This window comes from Oncorhynchus mykiss, chromosome 2 (assembly GCF_013265735.2).
Source record: "Oncorhynchus mykiss isolate Arlee chromosome 2, USDA_OmykA_1.1, whole genome shotgun sequence".
NCBI classification, from domain to species: Eukaryota; Metazoa; Chordata; class Actinopteri; order Salmoniformes; family Salmonidae; genus Oncorhynchus; species Oncorhynchus mykiss.
The window spans coordinates 5,775,001-5,797,288 of record NC_048566.1 but is presented as its reverse complement, the minus strand read 5'-3'; the positions used below and the strand labels follow the sequence as shown (position 1 = coordinate 5,797,288).

General features: G+C 44.7%; 1 protein-coding gene across 6 annotated transcripts in view; it reads left to right on the top strand.

Moving 5' to 3' along the window:
- The window catches only part of dtnbp1a (dystrobrevin binding protein 1a), a 58,034-nt gene that overhangs the window by 14,750 nt on the left and 20,996 nt on the right, over positions 1-22,288 (top strand). For all 6 annotated transcript variants that reach the window (XM_036935988.1, XM_036935980.1, XM_036935969.1 and 3 more), the window contains exon 7: positions 14,197-14,219. In XM_036935988.1, the coding sequence (XP_036791883.1) occupies positions 14,197-14,219 (23 nt within the window). The remainder of the gene's footprint in view (positions 1-14,196; positions 14,220-22,288) is intronic.

Below are 22,288 nucleotides of genomic sequence, written 5' to 3'. Positions count from 1 at the left end.
GCTGATGGGAGGTTATTGTTCATCTGAGGGTATAGACTAGAGAGAGGAGCTGATGGGAGGTTACTGTTCATCTGAGGGTAGAGACTAGAGAGAGGAGCTGATGGGAGGTTATTGTTCATCTGAGGGTATAGACTAGAGAGAGAGAGGAGCTGATGGGAGGTTATTGTTCATCTGAGGGTATAGACTAGAGAGAGGAGCTGATGGGAGGTTACTGTTCATCTGAAGGTGTAGACTAGAGAGAGGAGCTGATGGGAGGTTACTGTTCATCTGAAGGTGTAGACTAGAGAGAGGAGCTGATGGGAGGTTATTGTTCATCTGAGGGTATAGACTAGAGAGAGAGAGGAGCTGATGGGAGGTTATTGTTCATCTGAGGGTGTAGACTAGAGAGAGGAGCTGATGGGAGGTTACTGTTCATCTGAGGGTGTAGACTAGAGAGAGGAGCTGATGGGAGGTTACTGTTCATCTGAAGGTGTAGACTAGAGAGAGGAGCTGATGGGAGGTTATTGTTCATCTGAGGGTATAGATTAGAGAGAGAGAGGAGCTGATGGGAGGTTATTGTTCATCTGAGGGTGTAGACTAGAGAGAGGAGCTGATGGGAGGTTACTGTTCATCTGAGGGTGTAGACTAGAGAGAGAGAGGAGCTGATGGGAGGTTATTGTTCATCTGAGGGTATAGACTAGAGAGAGGAGCTGATGGGAGGTTACTGTTCATCTGAGGGTAGAGACTAGAGAGAGGAGCTGATGGGAGGTTATTGTTCATCTGAGGGTATAGACTAGAGAGAGAGAGGAGCTGATGGGAGGTTATTGTTCATCTGAGGGTATAGACTAGAGAGAGGAGCTGATGGGAGGTTACTGTTCATCTGAAGGTGTAGACTAGAGAGAGGAGCTGATGGGAGGTTACTGTTCATCTGATGGTGTAGACTAGAGAGAGAGGAGCTGATGGGAGGTTACTGTTCATCTGAGGGTAGAGACTAGAGAGAGGATCTGATGGGAGGTTACTGTTCATCTGAGGGTATAGACTAGAGAGAGGAGCTGATGGGAGGTTACTGTTCATCTGAAGGTGTAGACTAGAGAGAGGAGCTGATGGGAGGTTATTGTTCATCTGAGGGTGTAGACTAGAGAGAGGAGCTGATGGGAGGTTACTGTTCATCTGAGGGTATAGACTAGAGAGAGGAGCTGATGGGAGGTTACTGTTCATCTGAAGGTGTAGACTAGAGAGAGGAGCTGATGGGAGGTTACTGTTCATCTGAGGGTGTAGACTAGAGAGAGGAGCTGATGGGAGGTTACTGTTCATCTGAGGGTGTAGACTAGAGAGAGGAGCTGATGGGAGGTTACTGTTCATCTGAGGGTGTAGACTAGAGAGAGGAGCTGATGGGAGGTTACTGTTCATCTGAGGGTAGAGACTAGAGAGAGAGAGGAGCTGATGGGAGGTTACTGTTCATCTGACGGTGTAGACTAGAGAGAGGAGCTGATGGGAGGTTATTGTTCATCTGAGGGTAGAAACTAGAGAGAGGAGCTGATGGGAGGTTATTGTTTATCTGAGGGTAGAGACTAGAGAGAGAGAGGAGCTGATGGGAGGTTACTGTTCATCTGAGGGTAGGGACTAGAGAGAGAGAGGAGCTGATGGGAGGTTATTGTTCATCTGAGGGTACAGACTAGAGAGAGGAGCTGATGGGAGGTTACTGTTCATCTGAGGGTAGAGACTAGAGAGAGGAGCTGATGGGAGGTTATTGTTCATCTGAGGGTAGAGACTAGAGAGAGGAGCTGATGGGAGGTTACTGTTCATCTGAGGGTATAGACTAGAGAGAGGAGCTGATGGGAGGTTACTGTTCATCTGAGGGTAGAGACTAGAGAGAGGAGCTGATGGGAGGTTACTGTTCATCTGACGGTGTAGACTAGAGAGAGGAGCTGATGGGAGGTTACTGTTCATCTGAGGGTAGAGACTAGAGAGAGAGAGGAGCTGATGGGAGGTTACTGTTCATCTGAGGGTAGAGACTAGAGAGAGAGAGGAGCTGATGGGAGGTTACTGTTCATCTGAGGGTATAGACTAGAGAGAGAGAGGAGCTGATGGGAGGTTACTGTTCATCTGAGGGTAGAGACTAGAGAGAGAGAGGAGCTGATGGGAGGTTACTGTTCATCTGAGGGTATAGACTAGAGAGAGGAGCTGATGGGAGGTTACTGTTCATCTGAGGGTGTAGACTAGAGAGAGGAGCTGATGGGAGGTTATTGTTCATCTGAGGGTAGAGACTAGAGAGAGAGAGGAGCTGATGGGAGGTTACTGTTCATCTGAGGGTGTAGACTAGAGAGAGGAGCTGATGGGAGGTTATTGTTCATCTGAGGGTGTAGACTAGAGAGAGGAGCTGATGGGAGGTTACTGTTCATCTGACGGTGTAGACTAGAGAGAGAGAGAGGAGCTGATGGGAGGTTACTGTTCATCTGAGGGTAGAGACTAGAGAGAGAGGAGCTGATGGGAGGTTACTGTTCATCTGAGGGTGTAGACTAGAGAGAGAGAGGAGCTGATGGGAGGTTATTGTTCATCTGAGGGTAGAGACTAGAGAGAGGAGCTGATGGGAGGTTACTGTTCATCTGAGGGTGTAGACTAGAGAGAGGAGCTGATGGGAGGTTACTGTTCATCTGAGGGTGTAGACTAGAGAGAGAGAGGAGCTGATGGGAGGTTACTGTTCATCTGAGGGTGTAGACTAGAGAGAGGAGCTGATGGGAGGTTACTGTTCATCTGAGGGTGTAGACTAGAGAGAGGAGCTGATGGGAGGTTACTGTTCATCTGAGGGTGTAGACTAGAGAGAGGAGCTGATGGGAGGTTACTGTTCATCTGAGGGTGTAGACTAGAGAGAGGAGCTGATGGGAGGTTACTGTTCATCTGAGGGTAGAGACTAGAGAGAGAGAGGAGCTGATAGGAGGTTACTGTTCATCTGAGGGTGTAGACTAGAGAGAGAGAGGAGCTGATGGGAGGTTATTGTTCATCTGAGGGTATAGACTAGAGAGAGGAGCTGATGGGAGGTTATTGTTCATCTGAGGTTATAGACTAGAGAGAGGAGCTGATGGGAGGTTATTGTTCATCTGAGGGTGTAGACTAGAGAGAGGAGCTGATGGGAGGTTATTGTTCATCTGAGGGTAGAGACTAGAGAGAGGAGCTGATGGGAGGTTATTGTTCATCTGAGGGTGTAGACTAGAGAGAGGAGCTGATGGGAGGTTATTGTTCATCTGAGGGTGTAGACTAGAGAGAGAGAGGAGCTGATGGGAGGTTATTGTTCATCTGAGGGTAGAGACTAGAGAGAGAGGAGCTGATGGGAGGTTATTGTTCATCTGAGGGTAGAGACTAGAGAGAGAGAGGAGCTGATGGGAGGTTACTGTTCATCTGAGGGTATAGACTAGAGAGAGGAGCTGATGGGAGGTTATTGTTCATCTGAGGGTAGAGACTAGAGAGAGGAGCTGATGGGAGGTTATTGTTCATCTGAGGGTAGAGACTAGAGAGAGGAGCTGATGGGAGGTTATTGTTCATCTGAGGGTGTAGACTAGAGAGAGGAGCTGATGGGAGGTTATTGTTCATCTGAGGGTGTAGACTAGAGAGAGAGAGGAGCTGATGGGAGGTTATTGTTCATCTGAGGGTAGAGACTAGAGAGAGAGGAGCTGATGGGAGGTTATTGTTCATCTGAGGGTAGAGACTAGAGAGAGAGAGGAGCTGATGGGAGGTTACTGTTCATCTGAGGGTATAGACTAGAGAGAGGAGCTGATGGGAGGTTATTGTTCATCTGAGGGTAGAGACTAGAGAGAGGAGCTGATGGGAGGTTATTGTTCATCTGAGGGTAGAGACTAGAGAGAGGAGCTGATGGGAGGTTATTGTTCATCTGAGGGTAGAGACTAGAGAGAGAGAGGAGCTGATGGGAGGTTATTGTTCATCTGAGGGTATAGACTAGAGAGAGGAGCTGATGGGAGGTTATTGTTCATCTGAGGGTAGAGACTAGAGAGAGGAGCTGATGGGAGGTTATTGTTCATCTGAGGGTAGAGACTAGAGAGAGAGAGGAGCTGATGGGAGGTTATTGTTCATCTGAGGGTATAGACTAGAGAGAGGAGCTGATGGGAGGTTATTGTTCATCTGAGGGTAGAGACTAGAGAGAGGAGCTGATGGGAGGTTATTGTTCATCTGAGGGTGTAGACTAGAGAGAGGAGCTGATGGGAGGTTATTGTTCATCTGAGGGTGTAGACTAGAGAGAGAGAGGAGCTGATGGGAGGTTATTGTTCATCTGAGGGTAGAGACTAGAGAGAGAGGAGCTGATGGGAGGTTATTGTTCATCTGAGGGTAGAGACTAGAGAGAGAGAGGAGCTGATGGGAGGTTACTGTTCATCTGAGGGTATAGACTAGAGAGAGGAGCTGATGGGAGGTTATTGTTCATCTGAGGGTAGAGACTAGAGAGAGGAGCTGATGGGAGGTTATTGTTCATCTGAGGGTAGAGACTAGAGAGAGGAGCTGATGGGAGGTTATTGTTCATCTGAGGGTGTAGACTAGAGAGAGGAGCTGATGGGAGGTTATTGTTCATCTGAGGGTGTAGACTAGAGAGAGAGAGGAGCTGATGGGAGGTTATTGTTCATCTGAGGGTAGAGACTAGAGAGAGAGGAGCTGATGGGAGGTTATTGTTCATCTGAGGGTAGAGACTAGAGAGAGAGAGGAGCTGATGGGAGGTTACTGTTCATCTGAGGGTATAGACTAGAGAGAGGAGCTGATGGGAGGTTATTGTTCATCTGAGGGTAGAGACTAGAGAGAGGAGCTGATGGGAGGTTATTGTTCATCTGAGGGTAGAGACTAGAGAGAGGAGCTGATGGGAGGTTATTGTTCATCTGAGGGTAGAGACTAGAGAGAGAGAGGAGCTGATGGGAGGTTATTGTTCATCTGAGGGTATAGACTAGAGAGAGGAGCTGATGGGAGGTTATTGTTCATCTGAGGGTAGAGACTAGAGAGAGGAGCTGATGGGAGGTTATTGTTCATCTGAGGGTAGAGACTAGAGAGAGAGAGGAGCTGATGGGAGGTTATTGTTCATCTGAGGGTATAGACTAGAGAGAGGAGCTGATGGGAGGTTATTGTTCATCTGAGGGTAGAGACTAGAGAGAGGAGCTGATGGGAGGTTATTGTTCATCTGAGGGTAGAGACTAGAGAGAGGAGCTGATGGGAGGTTATTGTTCATCTGAGGGTAGAGACTAGAGAGAGGAGCTGATGGGAGGTTATTGTTCATCTGAGGGTAGAGACTAGAGAGAGAGGGGAGCTGATGGGAGGTTACTGTTCATCTGAGGGTAGAGACTAGAGAGAGGAGCTGATGGGAGGTTACTGTTCATCTGAGGGTATAGACTAGAGAGAGAGGAGCTGATGGGAGGTTACTGTTCATCTGAGGGTAGAGACTAGAGAGAGAGGAGCTGATGGGAGGTTACTGTTCATCTGAGGGTGTAGACTAGAGAGAGAGAGGAGCTGATAGGAGGTTACTGTTCATCTGAGGGTAGAGACTAGAGAGAGAGAGGAGCTGATGGGAGGTTACTGTTCATCTGAGGGTGTAGACTAGAGAGGAGCTGATGGGAGGTTACTGTTCATCTGAGGGTGTAGACTAGAGAGAGAGAGGAGCTGATAGGAGGTTACTGTTCATCTGAGGGTAGAGACTAGAGAGAGAGAGGAGCTGATGGGAGGTTACTGTTCATCTGAGGGTAGAGACTAGAGAGAAAGAGGAGCTGATGCGAGGTTACTGTTCATCTGAGGGTAGAGACTAGAGAGAGAGGGGAGCTGATGGGAGGTTACTGTTCATCTGAGGGTAGAGACTAGAGAGAGGAGCTGATGGGAGGTTACTGTTCATCTGAGGGTATAGACTAGAGAGAGAGGAGCTGATGGGAGGTTACTGTTCATCTGAGGGTAGAGACTAGAGAGAGGAGCTGATGAGAGGTTACTGTTCATCTGAAGGTAGAGACTAGAGAGAGAGAAGCTGATGAGAGGTTACTGTTCATCTGAAGGTAGAGACTAGAGAGAGAGAGGAGCTGATGGGAGGTTATTGTTCATCTGAGGGTAGAGACTAGAGAGAGAGAGGAGCTGATGGGAGGTTACTGTTCATCTGAGGGTGTAGACTAGAGAGAGGAGCTGATGGGAGGTTACTGTTCATCTGAGGGTATAGACTAGAGAGAGGAGCTGATGGGAGGTTACTGTTCATCTGAGGGTGTAGACTAGAGAGAGAGGAGCTGATAGGAGGTTATTGTTCATCTGAGGGTAGAGACTAGAGAGAGGAGCTGATAGGAGGTTATTGTTCATCTGAGGGTAGAGACTAGAGAGAGGAGCTGATAGGAGGTTATTGTTCATCTGAGGGTAGAGACTAGAGAGAGGAGCTGATAGGAGGTTATTGTTCATCTGAGGGTAGAGACTAGAGAGATGAGCTGATGGGAGGTTACTGTTCATCTGAGGGTAGAGACTAGAGAGAGGAGCTGATAGGAGGTTATTGTTCATCTGAGGGTAGAGACTAGAGAGAGAGAGGAGCTGATGGGAGGTTACTGTTCATCTGAGGGTATAGACTAGAGAGAGGAGCTGATAGGAGGTTATTGTTCATCTGAGGGTAGAGACTAGAGAGAGAGAGGAGCTGATGGGAGGTTATTGTTCATCTGAGGGTAGAGACTATAGAGAGAGGAGCTGATGGGAGGTTACTGTTCATCTGAGGGTAGAGACTAGAGAGAGGAGCTGATGGGAGGTTACTGTTCATCTGAGGGTAGAGACTAGAGAGAGAGAGGAGCTGATAGGAGGTTATTGTTCATCTGAGGGTATAGACTATAGAGAGAGAGGAGCTGATGGGAGGTTACTGTTCATCTGAGGGTAGAGACTAGAGAGAGGAGCTGATAGGAGGTTATTGTTCATCTGAGGGTAGAGACTAGAGAGAGGAGCTGATGGGAGGTTATTGTTCATCTGAGGGTATAGACTATAGAGAGAGGAGCTGATGGGAGGTTATTGTTCATCTGAGGGTAGAGACTAGAGAGAGGAGCTGATGAGAGGTTACTGTTCATCTGAGGGTAGAGACTATAGAGAGAGGAGCTGATGGGAGGTTACTGTTCATCTGAGGGTATAGACTAGAGAGAGGAGCTGATGGGAGGTTATTGTTCATCTGAGGGTGTAGACTAGAGAGAGAGAGGAGCTGATGGGAGGTTACTGTTCATCTGAGGGTAGAGACTAGAGAGAGGAGCTGATGGGAGGTTACTGTTCATCTGAGGGTAGAGACTATAGAGAGAGGAGCTGATGGGAGGTTACTGTTCATCTGAGGGTAGAGACTAGAGAGAGGAGCTGATGGGAGGTTACTGTTCATCTGACGGTGTAGACTAGAGAGAGGAGCTGATGGGAGGTTACTGTTCATCTGAAGGTGTAGACTAGAGAGAGAGAGAAGCTGATGGGAGGTTACTGTTCATCTGAGGGTGTGGACTAGAGAGAGGAGCTGATGAGAGGTTACTGTTCATCTGAAGGTAGAGACTAGAGAGAGAGAGGAGCTGATGGGAGGTTACTGTTCATCTGAGGGTGTAGACTAGAGAGAGGAGCTGATGGGAGGTTATTGTTCATCTGAGGGTAGAGACTAGAGAGAGAGAGGAGCTGATGGGAGGTTATTGTTCATCTGAGGGTATAGACTAGAGAGAGGAACTGATGGGAGGTTATTGTTCATCTGAGGGTAGAGACTAGAGAGAGGAGCTGATGGGAGGTTACTGTTCATCTGAGGGTATAGACTAGAGAGAGGAGCTGATGGGAGGTTATTGTTCATCTGAGGGTAGAGACTAGAGAGAGGAGCTGATGGGAGGTTATTGTTCATCTGAGGGTAGAGACTAGAGAGAGGAGCTGATGGGAGGTTATTGTTCATCTGAGGGTAGAGACTAGAGAGAGAGAGGAGCTGATGGGAGGTTATTGTTCATCTGAGGGTATAGACTAGAGAGAGGAGCTGATGGGAGGTTATTGTTCATCTGAGGGTAGAGACTAGAGAGAGGAGCTGATGGGAGGTTATTGTTCATCTGAGGGTAGAGACTAGAGAGAGAGAGGAGCTGATGGGAGGTTATTGTTCATCTGAGGGTATAGACTATAGAGAGGAGCTGATGGGAGGTTATTGTTCATCTGAGGGTAGAGACTAGAGAGAGGAGCTGATGGGAGGTTATTGTTCATCTGAGGGTAGAGACTAGAGAGAGGAGCTGATGGGAGGTTATTGTTCATCTGAGGGTAGAGACTAGAGAGAGGAGCTGATGGGAGGTTATTGTTCATCTGAGGGTAGAGACTAGAGAGAGAGGGGAGCTGATGGGAGGTTACTGTTCATCTGAGGGTAGAGACTAGAGAGAGGAGCTGATGGGAGGTTACTGTTCATCTGATGGTATAGACTAGAGAGAGAGGAGCTGATGGGAGGTTACTGTTCATCTGAGGGTAGAGACTAGAGAGAGAGGAGCTGATGGGAGGTTACTGTTCATCTGAGGGTGTAGACTAGAGAGAGAGAGGAGCTGATAGGAGGTTACTGTTCATCTGAGGGTAGAGACTAGAGAGAGAGAGGAGCTGATGGGAGGTTACTGTTCATCTGAGGGTGTAGACTAGAGAGAGGAGCTGATGGGAGGTTACTGTTCATCTGAGGGTATAGACTAGAGAGAGAGAGGAGCTGATAGGAGGTTACTGTTCATCTGAGGGTAGAGACTAGAGAGAGAGAGGAGCTGATAGGAGGTTATTGTTCATCTGAGGGTATAGACTATAGAGAGAGAGGAGCTGATGGGAGGTTACTGTTCATCTGAGGGTAGAGACTAGAGAGAGAGAGGAGGTGATGGGAGGTTACTGTTCATCTGAGGGTAGAGACTAGAGAGAGAGGAGCTGATGGGAGGTTACTGTTCATCTGAGGGTGTAGACTAGAGAGAGGAGCTGATGGGAGGTTACTGTTCATCTGAGGGTAGAGACTAGAGAGAGGAGCTGATAGGAGGTTATTGTTCATCTGAGGGTAGAGACTAGAGAGAGGAGCTGATGGGAGGTTATTGTTCATCTGAGGGTATAGACTATAGAGAGAGGAGCTGATGGGAGGTTATTGTTCATCTGAGGGTAGAGACTAGAGAGAGGAGCTGATGAGAGGTTACTGTTCATCTGAGGGTAGAGACTATAGAGAGAGGAGCTGATGGGAGGTTACTGTTCATCTGAGGGTATAGACTAGAGAGAGGAGCTGATGGGAGGTTATTGTTCATCTGAGGGTGTAGACTAGAGAGAGAGAGGAGCTGATGGGAGGTTACTGTTCATCTGAGGGTAGAGACTAGAGAGAGGAGCTGATGGGAGGTTACTGTTCATCTGAGGGTAGAGACTATAGAGAGAGGAGCTGATGGGAGGTTACTGTTCATCTGAGGGTAGAGACTAGAGAGAGGAGCTGATGGGAGGTTACTGTTCATCTGACGGTGTAGACTAGAGAGAGGAGCTGATGGGAGGTTACTGTTCATCTGAAGGTGTAGACTAGAGAGAGAGAGAAGCTGATGGGAGGTTACTGTTCATCTGAGGGTGTAGACTAGAGAGAGGAGCTGATGAGAGGTTACTGTTCATCTGAAGGTAGAGACTAGAGAGAGAGAGGAGCTGATGGGAGGTTACTGTTCATCTGAGGGTATAGACTAGAGAGAGAGAGGAGCTGATGGGAGGTTACTGTTCATCTGAGGGTGTAGACTAGAGAGAGGAGCTGATGGGAGGTTATTGTTCATCTGAGGGTAGAGACTAGAGAGAGAGAGGAGCTGATGGGAGGTTATTGTTCATCTGAGGGTATAGACTAGAGAGAGGAACTGATGGGAGGTTATTGTTCATCTGAGGGTAGAGACTAGAGAGAGGAGCTGATGGGAGGTTACTGTTCATCTGAGGGTATAGACTAGAGAGAGGAGCTGATGGGAGGTTATTGTTCATCTGAGGGTAGAGACTAGAGAGAGGAGCTGATGGGAGGTTATTGTTCATCTGAGGGTAGAGACTAGAGAGAGGAGCTGATGGGAGGTTATTGTTCATCTGAGGGTAGAGACTAGAGAGAGAGAGGAGCTGATGGGAGGTTATTGTTCATCTGAGGGTATAGACTAGAGAGAGGAACTGATGGGAGGTTATTGTTCATCTGAGGGTAGAGACTAGAGAGAGGAGCTGATGGGAGGTTACTGTTCATCTGAGGGTATAGACTAGAGAGAGGAGCTGATGGGAGGTTATTGTTCATCTGAGGGTAGAGACTAGAGAGAGGAGCTGATGGGAGGTTATTGTTCATCTGAGGGTAGAGACTAGAGAGAGGAGCTGATGGGAGGTTATTGTTCATCTGAGGGTAGAGACTAGAGAGAGAGAGGAGCTGATGGGAGGTTATTGTTCATCTGAGGGTATAGACTAGAGAGAGGAGCTGATGGGAGGTTATTGTTCATCTGAGGGTAGAGACTAGAGAGAGGAGCTGATGGGAGGTTATTGTTCATCTGAGGGTAGAGACTAGAGAGAGAGAGGAGCTGATGGGAGGTTATTGTTCATCTGAGGGTATAGACTATAGAGAGGAGCTGATGGGAGGTTATTGTTCATCTGAGGGTAGAGACTAGAGAGAGGAGCTGATGGGAGGTTATTGTTCATCTGAGGGTAGAGACTAGAGAGAGGAGCTGATGGGAGGTTATTGTTCATCTGAGGGTAGAGACTAGAGAGAGGAGCTGATGGGAGGTTATTGTTCATCTGAGGGTAGAGACTAGAGAGAGAGGGGAGCTGATGGGAGGTTACTGTTCTTCTGAGGGTAGAGACTAGAGAGAGGAGCTGATGGGAGGTTACTGTTCATCTGATGGTATAGACTAGAGAGAGAGGAGCTGATGGGAGGTTACTGTTCATCTGAGGGTAGAGACTAGAGAGAGAGGAGCTGATGGGAGGTTACTGTTCATCTGAGGGTGTAGACTAGAGAGAGAGAGGAGCTGATAGGAGGTTACTGTTCATCTGAGGGTAGAGACTAGAGAGAGAGAGGAGCTGATGGGAGGTTACTGTTCATCTGAGGGTGTAGACTAGAGAGAGGAGCTGATGGGAGGTTACTGTTCATCTGAGGGTGTAGACTAGAGAGAGAGAGGAGCTGATAGGAGGTTACTGTTCATCTGAGGGTAGAGACTAGAGAGAGAGAGGAGCTGATGGGAGGTTACTGTTCATCTGAGGGTAGAGACTAGAGAGAGAGAGGAGCTTATGCGAGGTTACTGTTCATCTGAGGGTAGAGACTAGAGAGAGAGGGGAGCTGATGGGAGGTTACTGTTCATCTGAGGGTAGAGACTAGAGAGAGGAGCTGATGGGAGGTTACTGTTCATCTGAGGGTATAGACTAGAGAGAGAGGAGCTGATGGGAGGTTACTGTTCATCTGAGGGTAGAGACTAGAGAGAGGAGCTGATGAGAGGTTACTGTTCATCTGAAGGTAGAGACTAGAGAGAGAGGAGCTGATGAGAGGTTACTGTTCATCTGAAGGTAGAGACTAGAGAGAGAGAGGAGCTGATGGGAGGTTATTGTTCATCTGAGGGTAGAGACTAGAGAGAGAGAGGAGCTGATGGGAGGTTACTGTTCATCTGAGGGTGTAGACTAGAGAGAGGAGCTGATGGGAGGTTACTGTTCATCTGAGGGTATAGACTAGAGAGAGGAGCTGATGGGAGGTTACTGTTCATCTGAGGGTGTAGACTAGAGAGAGAGGAGCTGATAGGAGGTTATTGTTCATCTGAGGGTAGAGACTAGAGAGAGGAGCTGATAGGAGGTTATTGTTCATCTGAGGGTAGAGACTAGAGAGAGGAGCTGATAGGAGGTTATTGTTCATCTGAGGGTAGAGACTAGAGAGAGGAGCTGATAGGAGGTTATTGTTCATCTGAGGGTAGAGACTAGAGAGATGAGCTGATGGGAGGTTACTGTTCATCTGAGGGTAGAGACTAGAGAGAGGAGCTGATAGGAGGTTATTGTTCATCTGAGGGTAGAGACTAGAGAGAGAGAAGAGCTGATGGGAGGTTACTGTTCATCTGAGGGTATAGACTAGAGAGAGGAGCTGATAGGAGGTTATTGTTCATCTGAGGGTAGAGACTAGAGAGAGAGAGGAGCTGATGGGAGGTTATTGTTCATCTGAGGGTAGAGACTATAGAGAGAGGAGCTGATGGGAGGTTACTGTTCATCTGAGGGTAGAGACTAGAGAGAGGAGCTGATGGGAGGTTACTGTTCATCTGAGGGTAGAGACTAGAGAGAGGAGCTGATGGGAGGTTACTGTTCATCTGAGGGTGTAGACTAGAGAGAGGAGCTGATGGGAGGTTACTGTTCATCTGAGGGTGTAGACTAGAGAGAGAGGAGCTGATAGGAGGTTATTGTTCATCTGAGGGTAGAGACTAGAGAGAGAGAGGAGCTGATAGGAGGTTATTGTTCATCTGAGGGTATAGACTATAGAGAGAGAGGAGCTGATGGGAGGTTACTGTTCATCTGAGGGTAGAGACTAGAGAGAGAGAGGAGCTGATGGGAGGTTACTGTTCATCTGAGGGTAGAGACTAGAGAGAGAGGAGCTGATGGGAGGTTACTGTTCATCTGAGGGTGTAGACTAGAGAGAGGAGCTGATGGGAGGTTACTGTTCATCTGAGGGTAGAGACTAGAGAGAGGAGCTGATGGGAGGTTATTGTTCATCTGAGGGTGTAGACTAGAGAGAGGAGCTGATGGGAGGTTATTGTTCATCTGAGGGTAGAGACTAGAGAGAGGAGCTGATGGGAGGTTACTGTTCATCTGAGGGTAGAGACTAGAGAGAGGAGCTGATAGGAGGTTACTGTTCATCTGAGGGTGTAGACTAGAGAGAGAGAGGAGCTGATGGGAGGTTACTGTTCATCTGAGGGTAGAGACTAGAGAGAGGAGCTGATAGGAGGTTATTGTTCATCTGAGGGTAGAGACTAGAGAGAGGAGCTGATGGGAGGTTATTGTTCATCTGAGGGTATAGACTATAGAGAGAGGAGCTGATGGGAGGTTACTGTTCATCTGAGGGTATAGACTAGAGAGAGGAGCTGATGGGAGGTTATTGTTCATCTGAGGGTGTAGACTAGAGAGAGAGAGGAGCTGATGGGAGGTTACTGTTCACCTGAGGGTAGAGACTAGAGAGAGGAGCTGATGGGAGGTTATTGTTCATCTGAGGGTAGAGACTATAGAGAGAGGAGCTGATGGGAGGTTACTGTTCATCTGAGGGTAGAGACTAGAGAGAGAGAGGAGCTGATGGGAGGTTACTGTTCATCTGAGGGTAGAGACTAGAGAGAGAGAGGAGCTGATGGGAGGTTACTGTTCATCTGAGGGTGTAGACTAGAGAGAGGAGCTGATGGGAGGTTACTGTTCATCTGAAGGTGTAGACTAGAGAGAGGAGCTGATGGGAGGTTACTGTTCATCTGAGGGTATAGACTAGAGAGAGAGAGGAGCTGATGGGAGGTTACTGTTCATCTGAGGGTGTAGACTAGAGAGAGGAGCTGATGGGAGGTTACTGTTCATCTGAGGGTGTAGACTAGAGAGAGGAGCTGATGGGAGGTTACTGTTCATCTGAGGGTAGAGACTAGAGAGAGGAGCTGATGGGAGGTTACTGTTCATCTCAGGGTGTAGACTAGAGAGAGGAGCTGATAGGAGGTTACTGTTCATCTCAGGGTGTAGACTAGAGAGAGGAGCTGATGGGAGGTTACTGTTCATCTGAGGGTAGAGACTAGAGAGAGAGAGGAGCTGATGGGAGGTTACTGTTCATCTCAGGGTGTAGACTAGAGAGAGGAGCTGATGGGAGGTTACTGTTCATCTGAGGGTAGAGACTAGAGAGAGAGAGGAGCTGATGGGAGGTTACTGTTCATCTGAGGGTAGAGACTAGAGAGAGAGAGGAGCTGATGGGAGGTTACTGTTCATCTGAGGGTGTAGACTAGAGAGAGAGAGGAGCTGATGGGAGGTTACTGTTCATCTGAGGGTGTAGACTAGAGAGAGGAGCTGAACTCTACTGTATCTGAATGAAGCTTTAGAATGAGCATCATGTAGTTATGGACTCACTGTAGCAGCACTTTGCAGTTGTTGTTAAATGAAAAGCATGTTACAATTTAAATGTCTTGCTGTTATTTCTGGGCCTGCAGTTTGTCTTCATAGATAGTTAAGGAACAAGCTGTAAAGACTCTGGCTCAGAGCGTGAGTGACACTAGTGAAAAGACTGCTTCTAACTGTTGTTCCTATTTTCTTTCACAGGAAAGAGCTGGAGTCTCTCAAAGGTAAGAACCCATCTAAACAGAACATTATTCTGTACAGTCAGTAAGATGTCGTCTAAACAGAACAGTATTGTCAGTAAGATGTCCTCTAAACAGAACAGTATTCTGTACAGTCAGTATGATGTCCTCTAAACAGAACAGTATTCTGTACAGTCAGTAAGATGTCCTCTAAACAGAACATTATTCTCATGTACAGTCAGTAAGATGTCCTCTAAACAGAACATTATTCTGTACAGTCAGTAAGATGTCCTCTAAACAGAACAGTATTGTCAGTAAGATGTCCTCTAAACAGAACATTATTCTGTACAGTCAGTAAGATGTCCTCTAAACAGAACATTATTCTCATGTACAGTCAGTAAGATGTCCTCTAAACAGAACATTATTCTGTACAGTCAGTAAGATGTCCTCTAAACAGAACATTATTCTCATGTACAGTCAGTAAGATGTCCTCTAAACAGAACATTATTCTGTACAGTCAGTAAGATGTCCTCTAAACAGAACAGTATTCTGTACAGTCAGTAAGATGTCCTCTAAACAGAACAGTATTGTCAGTAAGATGTCCTCTAAACAGAACAGTATTGTCAGTAAGATGTCCTCTAAACAGAACAGTATTCTGTACAGTCAGTAAGATGTCCTCTAAACAGAACAGTATTGTCAGTAAGATGTCCTCTAAACAGAACAGTATTGTCAGTAAGATGTCCTCTAAACAGAACAGTACAGTCAGTAAGATGTCCTCTAAACAGAACAGTATTGTCGGTAAGATGTCCTCTAAACAGAACAGTATTGTCAGTAAGATGTCCTCTAAACAGAACATTATTGTCAGTAAGATGTCCTCTAAACAGAACAGTACAGTCAGTAAGATGTCCTCTAAACAGAACAGTATTCTGTACAGTCAGTAAGATGTCCTCTAAACAGAACAGTATTCTGTACAGTCAGTAAGATGTCCTCTAAACAGAACAGTATTCTGTACAGTCAGTAAGATGTCCTCTAAACAGAACAGTATTCTGTACAGTCAGTAAGATGTCCTCTAAACAGAACAGTATTCTGTACAGTCAGTAAGATCCCCTCTAAACAGAACAGTATTCTGTATTGTCAGTAAGATGTCCTCTAAACAGAACAGTACAGTCAGTAAGATGTCCTCTAAACAGAACATTATTGTCAGTAAGATGTCCTCTAAACAGAACAGTATTCTGTACAGTCAGTAAGATGTCCTCTAAACAGAACAGTATTCTGTACAGTCAGTAAGATGTCCTCTAAACAGAACAGTATTCTGTACAGTCAGTAAGATCCCCTCTAAACAGAACAGTATTCTGTACAGTCAGTAAGATGTCCTCTAAACAGAACAGTATTGTCAGTAAGATGTCCTCTAAACAGAACAGTACAGTCAGTAAGATGTCCTCTAAACAGAACAGTATTCTGTACAGTCAGTAAGATGTCCTCTAAACAGAACAGTATTGTCAGTAAGATGTCCTCTAAACAGAACAGTATTGTCAGTAAGATGTCCTCTAAACAGAACAGTATTGTCAGTAAGATGTCCTCTAAACAGAACAGTATTGTCAGTAAGATGTCCTCTAAACAGAACAGTACAGTCAGTAAGATGTCCTCTAAACAGAACAGTATTGTCGGTAAGATGTCCTCTAAACAGAACAGTATTGTCAGTAAGATGTCCTCTAAACAGAACAGTATTGTCAGTAAGATGTCCTCTAAACAGAACAGTATTCTGTACAGTCAGTAAGATGTCCTCTAAACAGAACAGTATTCTGTACAGTCAGTAAGATGTCCTCTAAACAGAACAGTATTCTGTACAGTCAGTAAGATGTCCTCTAAACAGAACAGTATTCTGTACAGTCAGTAAGATGTCCTCTAAACAGAACAGTATTCTGTACAGTCAGTAAGATGTCCTCTAAACAGAACAGTATTGTCAGTAAGATGTCCTCTAAACAGAACAGTATTGTCAGTAAGATGTCCTCTAAACAGAACAGTATTGTCAGTAAGATGTCCTCTAAACAGAACAGTATTGTCAGTAAGATGTCCTCTAAACAGAACAGTATTGTCGGTAAGATGTCCTCTAAACAGAACAGTATTGTCAGTAAGATGTCCTCTAAACAGAACAGTATTGTCAGTAAGATGTCCTCTAAACAGAACAGTATTGTCAGTAAAATGTCCTCTAAACAGAACAGTATTGTCGGTAAGATGTCCTCTAAACAGAACAGTATTGTCAGTAAGATGTCCTCTAAACAGAACAGTATTGTCGGTAAGATGTCCTCTAAACAGAACAGTACAGTCAGTAAGATGTCCTCTAAACAGAACAGTATTGTCAGTAAGATGTCCTCTAAACAGAACAGTATTCTGTACAGTCAGTAAGATGTCCTCTAAACAGAACAGTATTCTGTACAGTCAGTAAGATGTCCTCTAAACAGAACAGTATTGTCAGTAAGATGTCCTCTAAACAGAACAGTATTCTGTACAGTCAGTATGATGTCCTCTAAACAGAACAGTATTCTGTACAGTCAGTAAGATGTCCTCTAAACAGAACAGTATTGTCAGTAAGATGTCCTCTAAACAGAACAGTATTCTGTACAGTCAGTAAGATGTCCTCTAAACAGAACAGTATTGTCGGTAAGATGTCCTCTAAACAGAACAGTATTGTCAGTAAGATGTCCTGCAAACATGCTGCCTACAAAATCATAGCTGCAGCCTATATTGTAAATTCTATACTAGGATTTTGGGATTTTAGGATTTAGTTTTTTAATGATACTTTCCGTTTCACATGGTCTCCAGGATATCTTCATGATGTCTTGAGGCTTGGGAAATGAACGTGGCAGTAGCCGTATCTGTCGTTTCTTTCACTCAGAGTTTCCCCCACATCTGATGTGTAATTTGTCTCCCAGACCCCAGTTAACATTAAACAGCGTGTAGGGTTGTTATAGTCATTATTTCAAAGCTAGACATGAATTAACCTCGGGAGGGCGTCTTTGAGAGAGCAGATAGAATCCCTTTGGCACAAGCTGCGTCACATTGACCTCTCCGTCATAATGAACCTCTCAGCAGGAATATCCTGGTTCTGGTATGGATCTTCATACTACATTACAACGTTACATCACCTCCAATAGAATGAACAGTGTGACATTACAACATTACATCACCTCCAATAGAATGAACAGTGTGACATTACAACGTTACATCACCTCCAATAGAATGAACAGTGTGACATTACAACATTACTTCACCTCCAATAGAATGAACAGTGTGACATTACAACATTACTTCACCTCCAATAGAATGAACAGTGTGACATTACAACGTTACATCACCTCCAATAGAATGAACAGTGTGACATTACAACGTTACATCACCTCCAATAGAATGAACAGTGTGACATTACGTTACATCACCTCCAATAGAATGAACAGTGTGACATTACGTTACATCACCTCCAATAGAATGAACAGTGTGACATTACAACATTACTTCACCTCCAATAGAATGAACAGTGTGACATTACGTTACATCACCTCCAATAGAATGAACAGTGTGACATTACAACATTACTTCACCTCCAATAGAATGAACAGTGTGACATTACAATGTTACTTCACCTCCAATAGAATGAACAGTGTGACATTACGTTACATCACCTCCAATAGAATGAACAGTGTGACATTACGTTACTTCACCTCCAATAGAATGAACAGTGTGACATTACGTTACTTCACCTCCAATAGAATGAACAGTGTGACATTACAATGTTACATCACCTCCAATAGAATGAACAGTGTGACATTACGTTACTTCACCTCCAATAGAATGAACAGTGTGACATTACAACATTACATCACCTCCAATAGAATGAACAGTGTGACATTACAACGTTACTTCACCTCCAATAGAATGAACAGTGTGACATTACAACGTTACATCACCTCCAATAGAATGAACAGTGTGACATTACAACGTTACATCACCTCCAATAGAATGAACAGTGTGACATTACAACATTACATCACCTCCAATAGAATGAACAGTGTGACATTACAACATTACATCACCTCCAATAGAATGAACAGTGTGACATTACAATGTTACTTCACCTCCAATAGAATGAACAGTGTGACATTACAACGTTACTTCACCTCCAATAGAATGAACAGTGTGACATTACAACGTTACATCACCTCCAATAGAATGAACAGTGTGACATTACAACATTACTTCACCTCCAATAGAATGAACAGTGTGACATTACGTTACTTCACCTCCAATAGAATGAACAGTGTGACATTACAACATTACATCACCTCCAATAGAATGAACAGTGTGACATTACGTTACATCACCTCCAATAGAATGAACAGTGTGACATTACAACATTACTTCACCTCCAATAGAATGAACAGTGTGACATTACAACGTTACATCACCTCCAATAGAATGAACAGTGTGACATTACAACATTACTTCACCTCCAATAGAATGAACAGTGTGACATTACAACGTTTCTTCACCTCCAATAGAATGAACAGTGTGACATTACAACGTTACATCACCTCCAATAGAATGAACAGTGTGACATTACAACATTACTTCACCTCCAATAGAATGAACAGTGTGACATTACAACATTACATCACCTCCAATAGAATGAACAGTGTGACATTACGTTACATCACCTCCAATAGAATGAACAGTGTGACATTACAACATTACTTCACCTCCAATAGAATGAACAGTGTGACATTACAACGTTACATCACCTCCAATAGAATGAACAGTGTGACATTACAACATTACTTCACCTCCAATAGAATGAACAGTGTGACATTACAACATTACTTCACCTCCAATAGAATGAACAGTGTGACATTACGTTACATCACCTCCAATAGAATGAACAGTGTGACATTACAACATTACATCACCTCCAATAGAATGAACAGTGTGACATTACAACATTACTTCACCTCCAATAGAATGAACAGTGTGACATTACAATGTTACATCACCTCCAATAGAATGAACAGTGTGACATTACAACGTTACATCACCTCCAATAGAATGAACAGTGTGACATTACAACGTTACTTCACCTCCAATAGAATGAACAGTGTGACATTACAACATTACATCACCTCCAATAGAATGAACAGTGTGACATTACAACGTTACATCACCTCCAATAGAATGAACAGTGTGACATTACAACATTACTTCACCTCCAATAGAATGAACAGTGTGACATTACGTTACTTCACCTCCAATAGAATGAACAGTGTGACATTACGTTACATCACCTCCAATAGAATGAACAGTGTGACATTACAACGTTACTTCACCTCCAATAGAATGAACAGTGTGACATTACGTTACATCACCTCCAATAGAATGAACAGTGTGACATTACAACGTTACTTCACCTCCAATAGAATGAACAGTGTGACATTACAACATTACTTCACCTCCAATAGAATGAACAGTGTGACATTACAACATTACTTCACCTCCAATAGAATGAACAGTGTGACATTACGTTACTTCACCTCCAATAGAATGAACAGTGTGACATTACGTTACATCACCTCCAATAGAATGAACAGTGTGACATTACAATGTTACTTCACCTCCAATAGAATGAACAGTGTGACATTACAACGTTACTTCACCTCCAATAGAATGAACAGTGTGACATTACAACGTTACTTCACCTCCAATAGAATGAACAGTGTGACATTACAACATTACATCACCTCCAATAGAATGAACAGTGTGACATTACAATGTTACTTCACCTCCAATAGAATGAACAGTGTGACATTACAACGTTACTTCACCTCCAATAGAATGAACAGTGTGACATTACAACATTACATCACCTCCAATAGAATGAACAGTGTGACATTACAACATTACATCACCTCCAATAGAATGAACAGTGTGACATTACGTTACATCACCTCCAATAGAATGAACAGTGTGACATTACAACATTACTTCACCTCCAATAGAATGAACAGTGTGACATTACAACATTACTTCACCTCCAATAGAATGAACAGTGTGACATTACAACGTTACATCACCTCCAATAGAATGAACAGTGTGACATTACGTTACATCACCTCCAATAGAATGAACAGTGTGACATTACAACGTTACTTCACCTCCAATAGAATGAACAGTGTGACATTACGTTACATCACCTCCAATAGAATGAACAGTGTGACATTACGTTACATCACCTCCAATAGAATGAACAGTGTGACATTACAACATTACATCACCTCCAATAGAATGAACAGTGTGACATTACAACGTTACTTCACCTCCAATAGAATGAACAGTGTGACATTACAACATTACTTCACCTCCAATAGAATGAACAGTGTGACATTACAACGTTACATCACCTCCAATAGAATGAACAGTGTGACATTACAACATTACTTCACCTCCAATAGAATGAACAGTGTGACATTACGTTACTTCACCTCCAATAGAATGAACAGTGTGACATTACAACGTTACATCACCTCCAATAGAATGAACAGTGTGACATTACAACGTTTCTTCACCTCCAATAGAATGAACAGTGTGACATTACAACGTTTCTTCACCTCCAATAGAATGAACAGTGTGACATTACAACGTTACATCACCTCCAATAGAATGAACAGTGTGACATTACAACGTTACATCACCTCCAATAGAATGAACAGTGTGACATTACAACGTTACATCACCTCCAATAGAATGAACAGTGTGACATTACAACGTTACATCACCTCCAATAGAATGAACAGTGTGACATTACAACATTACATCACCTCCAATAGAATGAACAGTGTGACATTACGTTACTTCACCTCCAATAGAATCACTCCATCTTTACTTTATACCGGATCATAATATGATGGATCTCCACTAAAGGGCCTGTCACTCTCGCTGAATGGGATGCAGATCAATTCAATACAGAACTCACTATTTCTAGCGGTTTTGTGTGTGTGTGTGTGTGTGTGTGTGTGTGTGTGTGACAGGCGTGTGTGTGTGACAGAATCGTCCTGGACTGAGACGCCGTCTGGCAGACAGACCTGAAAGAGAACATCATCATGACTGTGGTTTTGCTCAACATCTCAATGTAATTGATGTGCACGCTCATTAGTTTAATGACCTCTTAACGTGAACCCCCCCCCCCCAGGGAATAAAATATGTTTCACAGCTATATACACAGTATTCTCACAGAATAGCTAGTTGTGACGTTATGGAAGCGAACATGATGAGATTCCCTTGTTGGAGGCAGTTTACTGGCTCCCAGGCTGAATCCCAAAGGACACCCTGTTCTCTACATAGTGCACTGCTTTTGACCAGAGGTCCTGGTCGTGCACTAAATAGGGAGTAGAGTGTCATTTGGGACGCAGACACAGGGAGGGGAGGAGAGATGATGTGGGAGGGGAGGAGGAGGGGAGGAGAGATGATGTGGGAGGGGAGGAGGATGGGAGGAGAGATGATGTGGGAGGGGAGGAGGAGGGGAGCAGAGATGATGTGGGAGGGGAGGAGGAGGGGAGGAGAGATGATGTGGGAGGAGGAGGGGAGGAGGAGGAGGGGAGGAGAGATGATGTGGGAGGGGAGGAGGGGAGGAGAGATGATGGAGGAGGGGAGGAGAGATGATGTGGGAGGGGAGGAGGAGGGGAGCAGAGATGATGTGGGAGGGGAGGAGGAGGTCGAGGAGAGAGGGATCAACCTGACTGTAAAGGTCTGCCTGACAGTGATGTGTCCAGAAAAGAGTTTGACGCTAGAAGCTTAGGCCTGTCCAGTGTCTATAATGAATCATTCATGAGCCATTCAATAACCACTTTACTAGTGTGTGTGTGTGTGGTACTAAAAAAGAAAATAGCGATTTGGATGTTGCTATGCAGAGTTGCGTTCTCAGGATATGAATAATGGAAGGCGATCAATGAGTGTGTCTGTTGTGGTCTTTTAAACAGGTAGGCTGTTCTCTGTGAAATGTTATTGTCCAATGATATTCTCATCTGGAAATGTTACGTGGTAGAACACATATTCTTTTTGTATAGTTAATA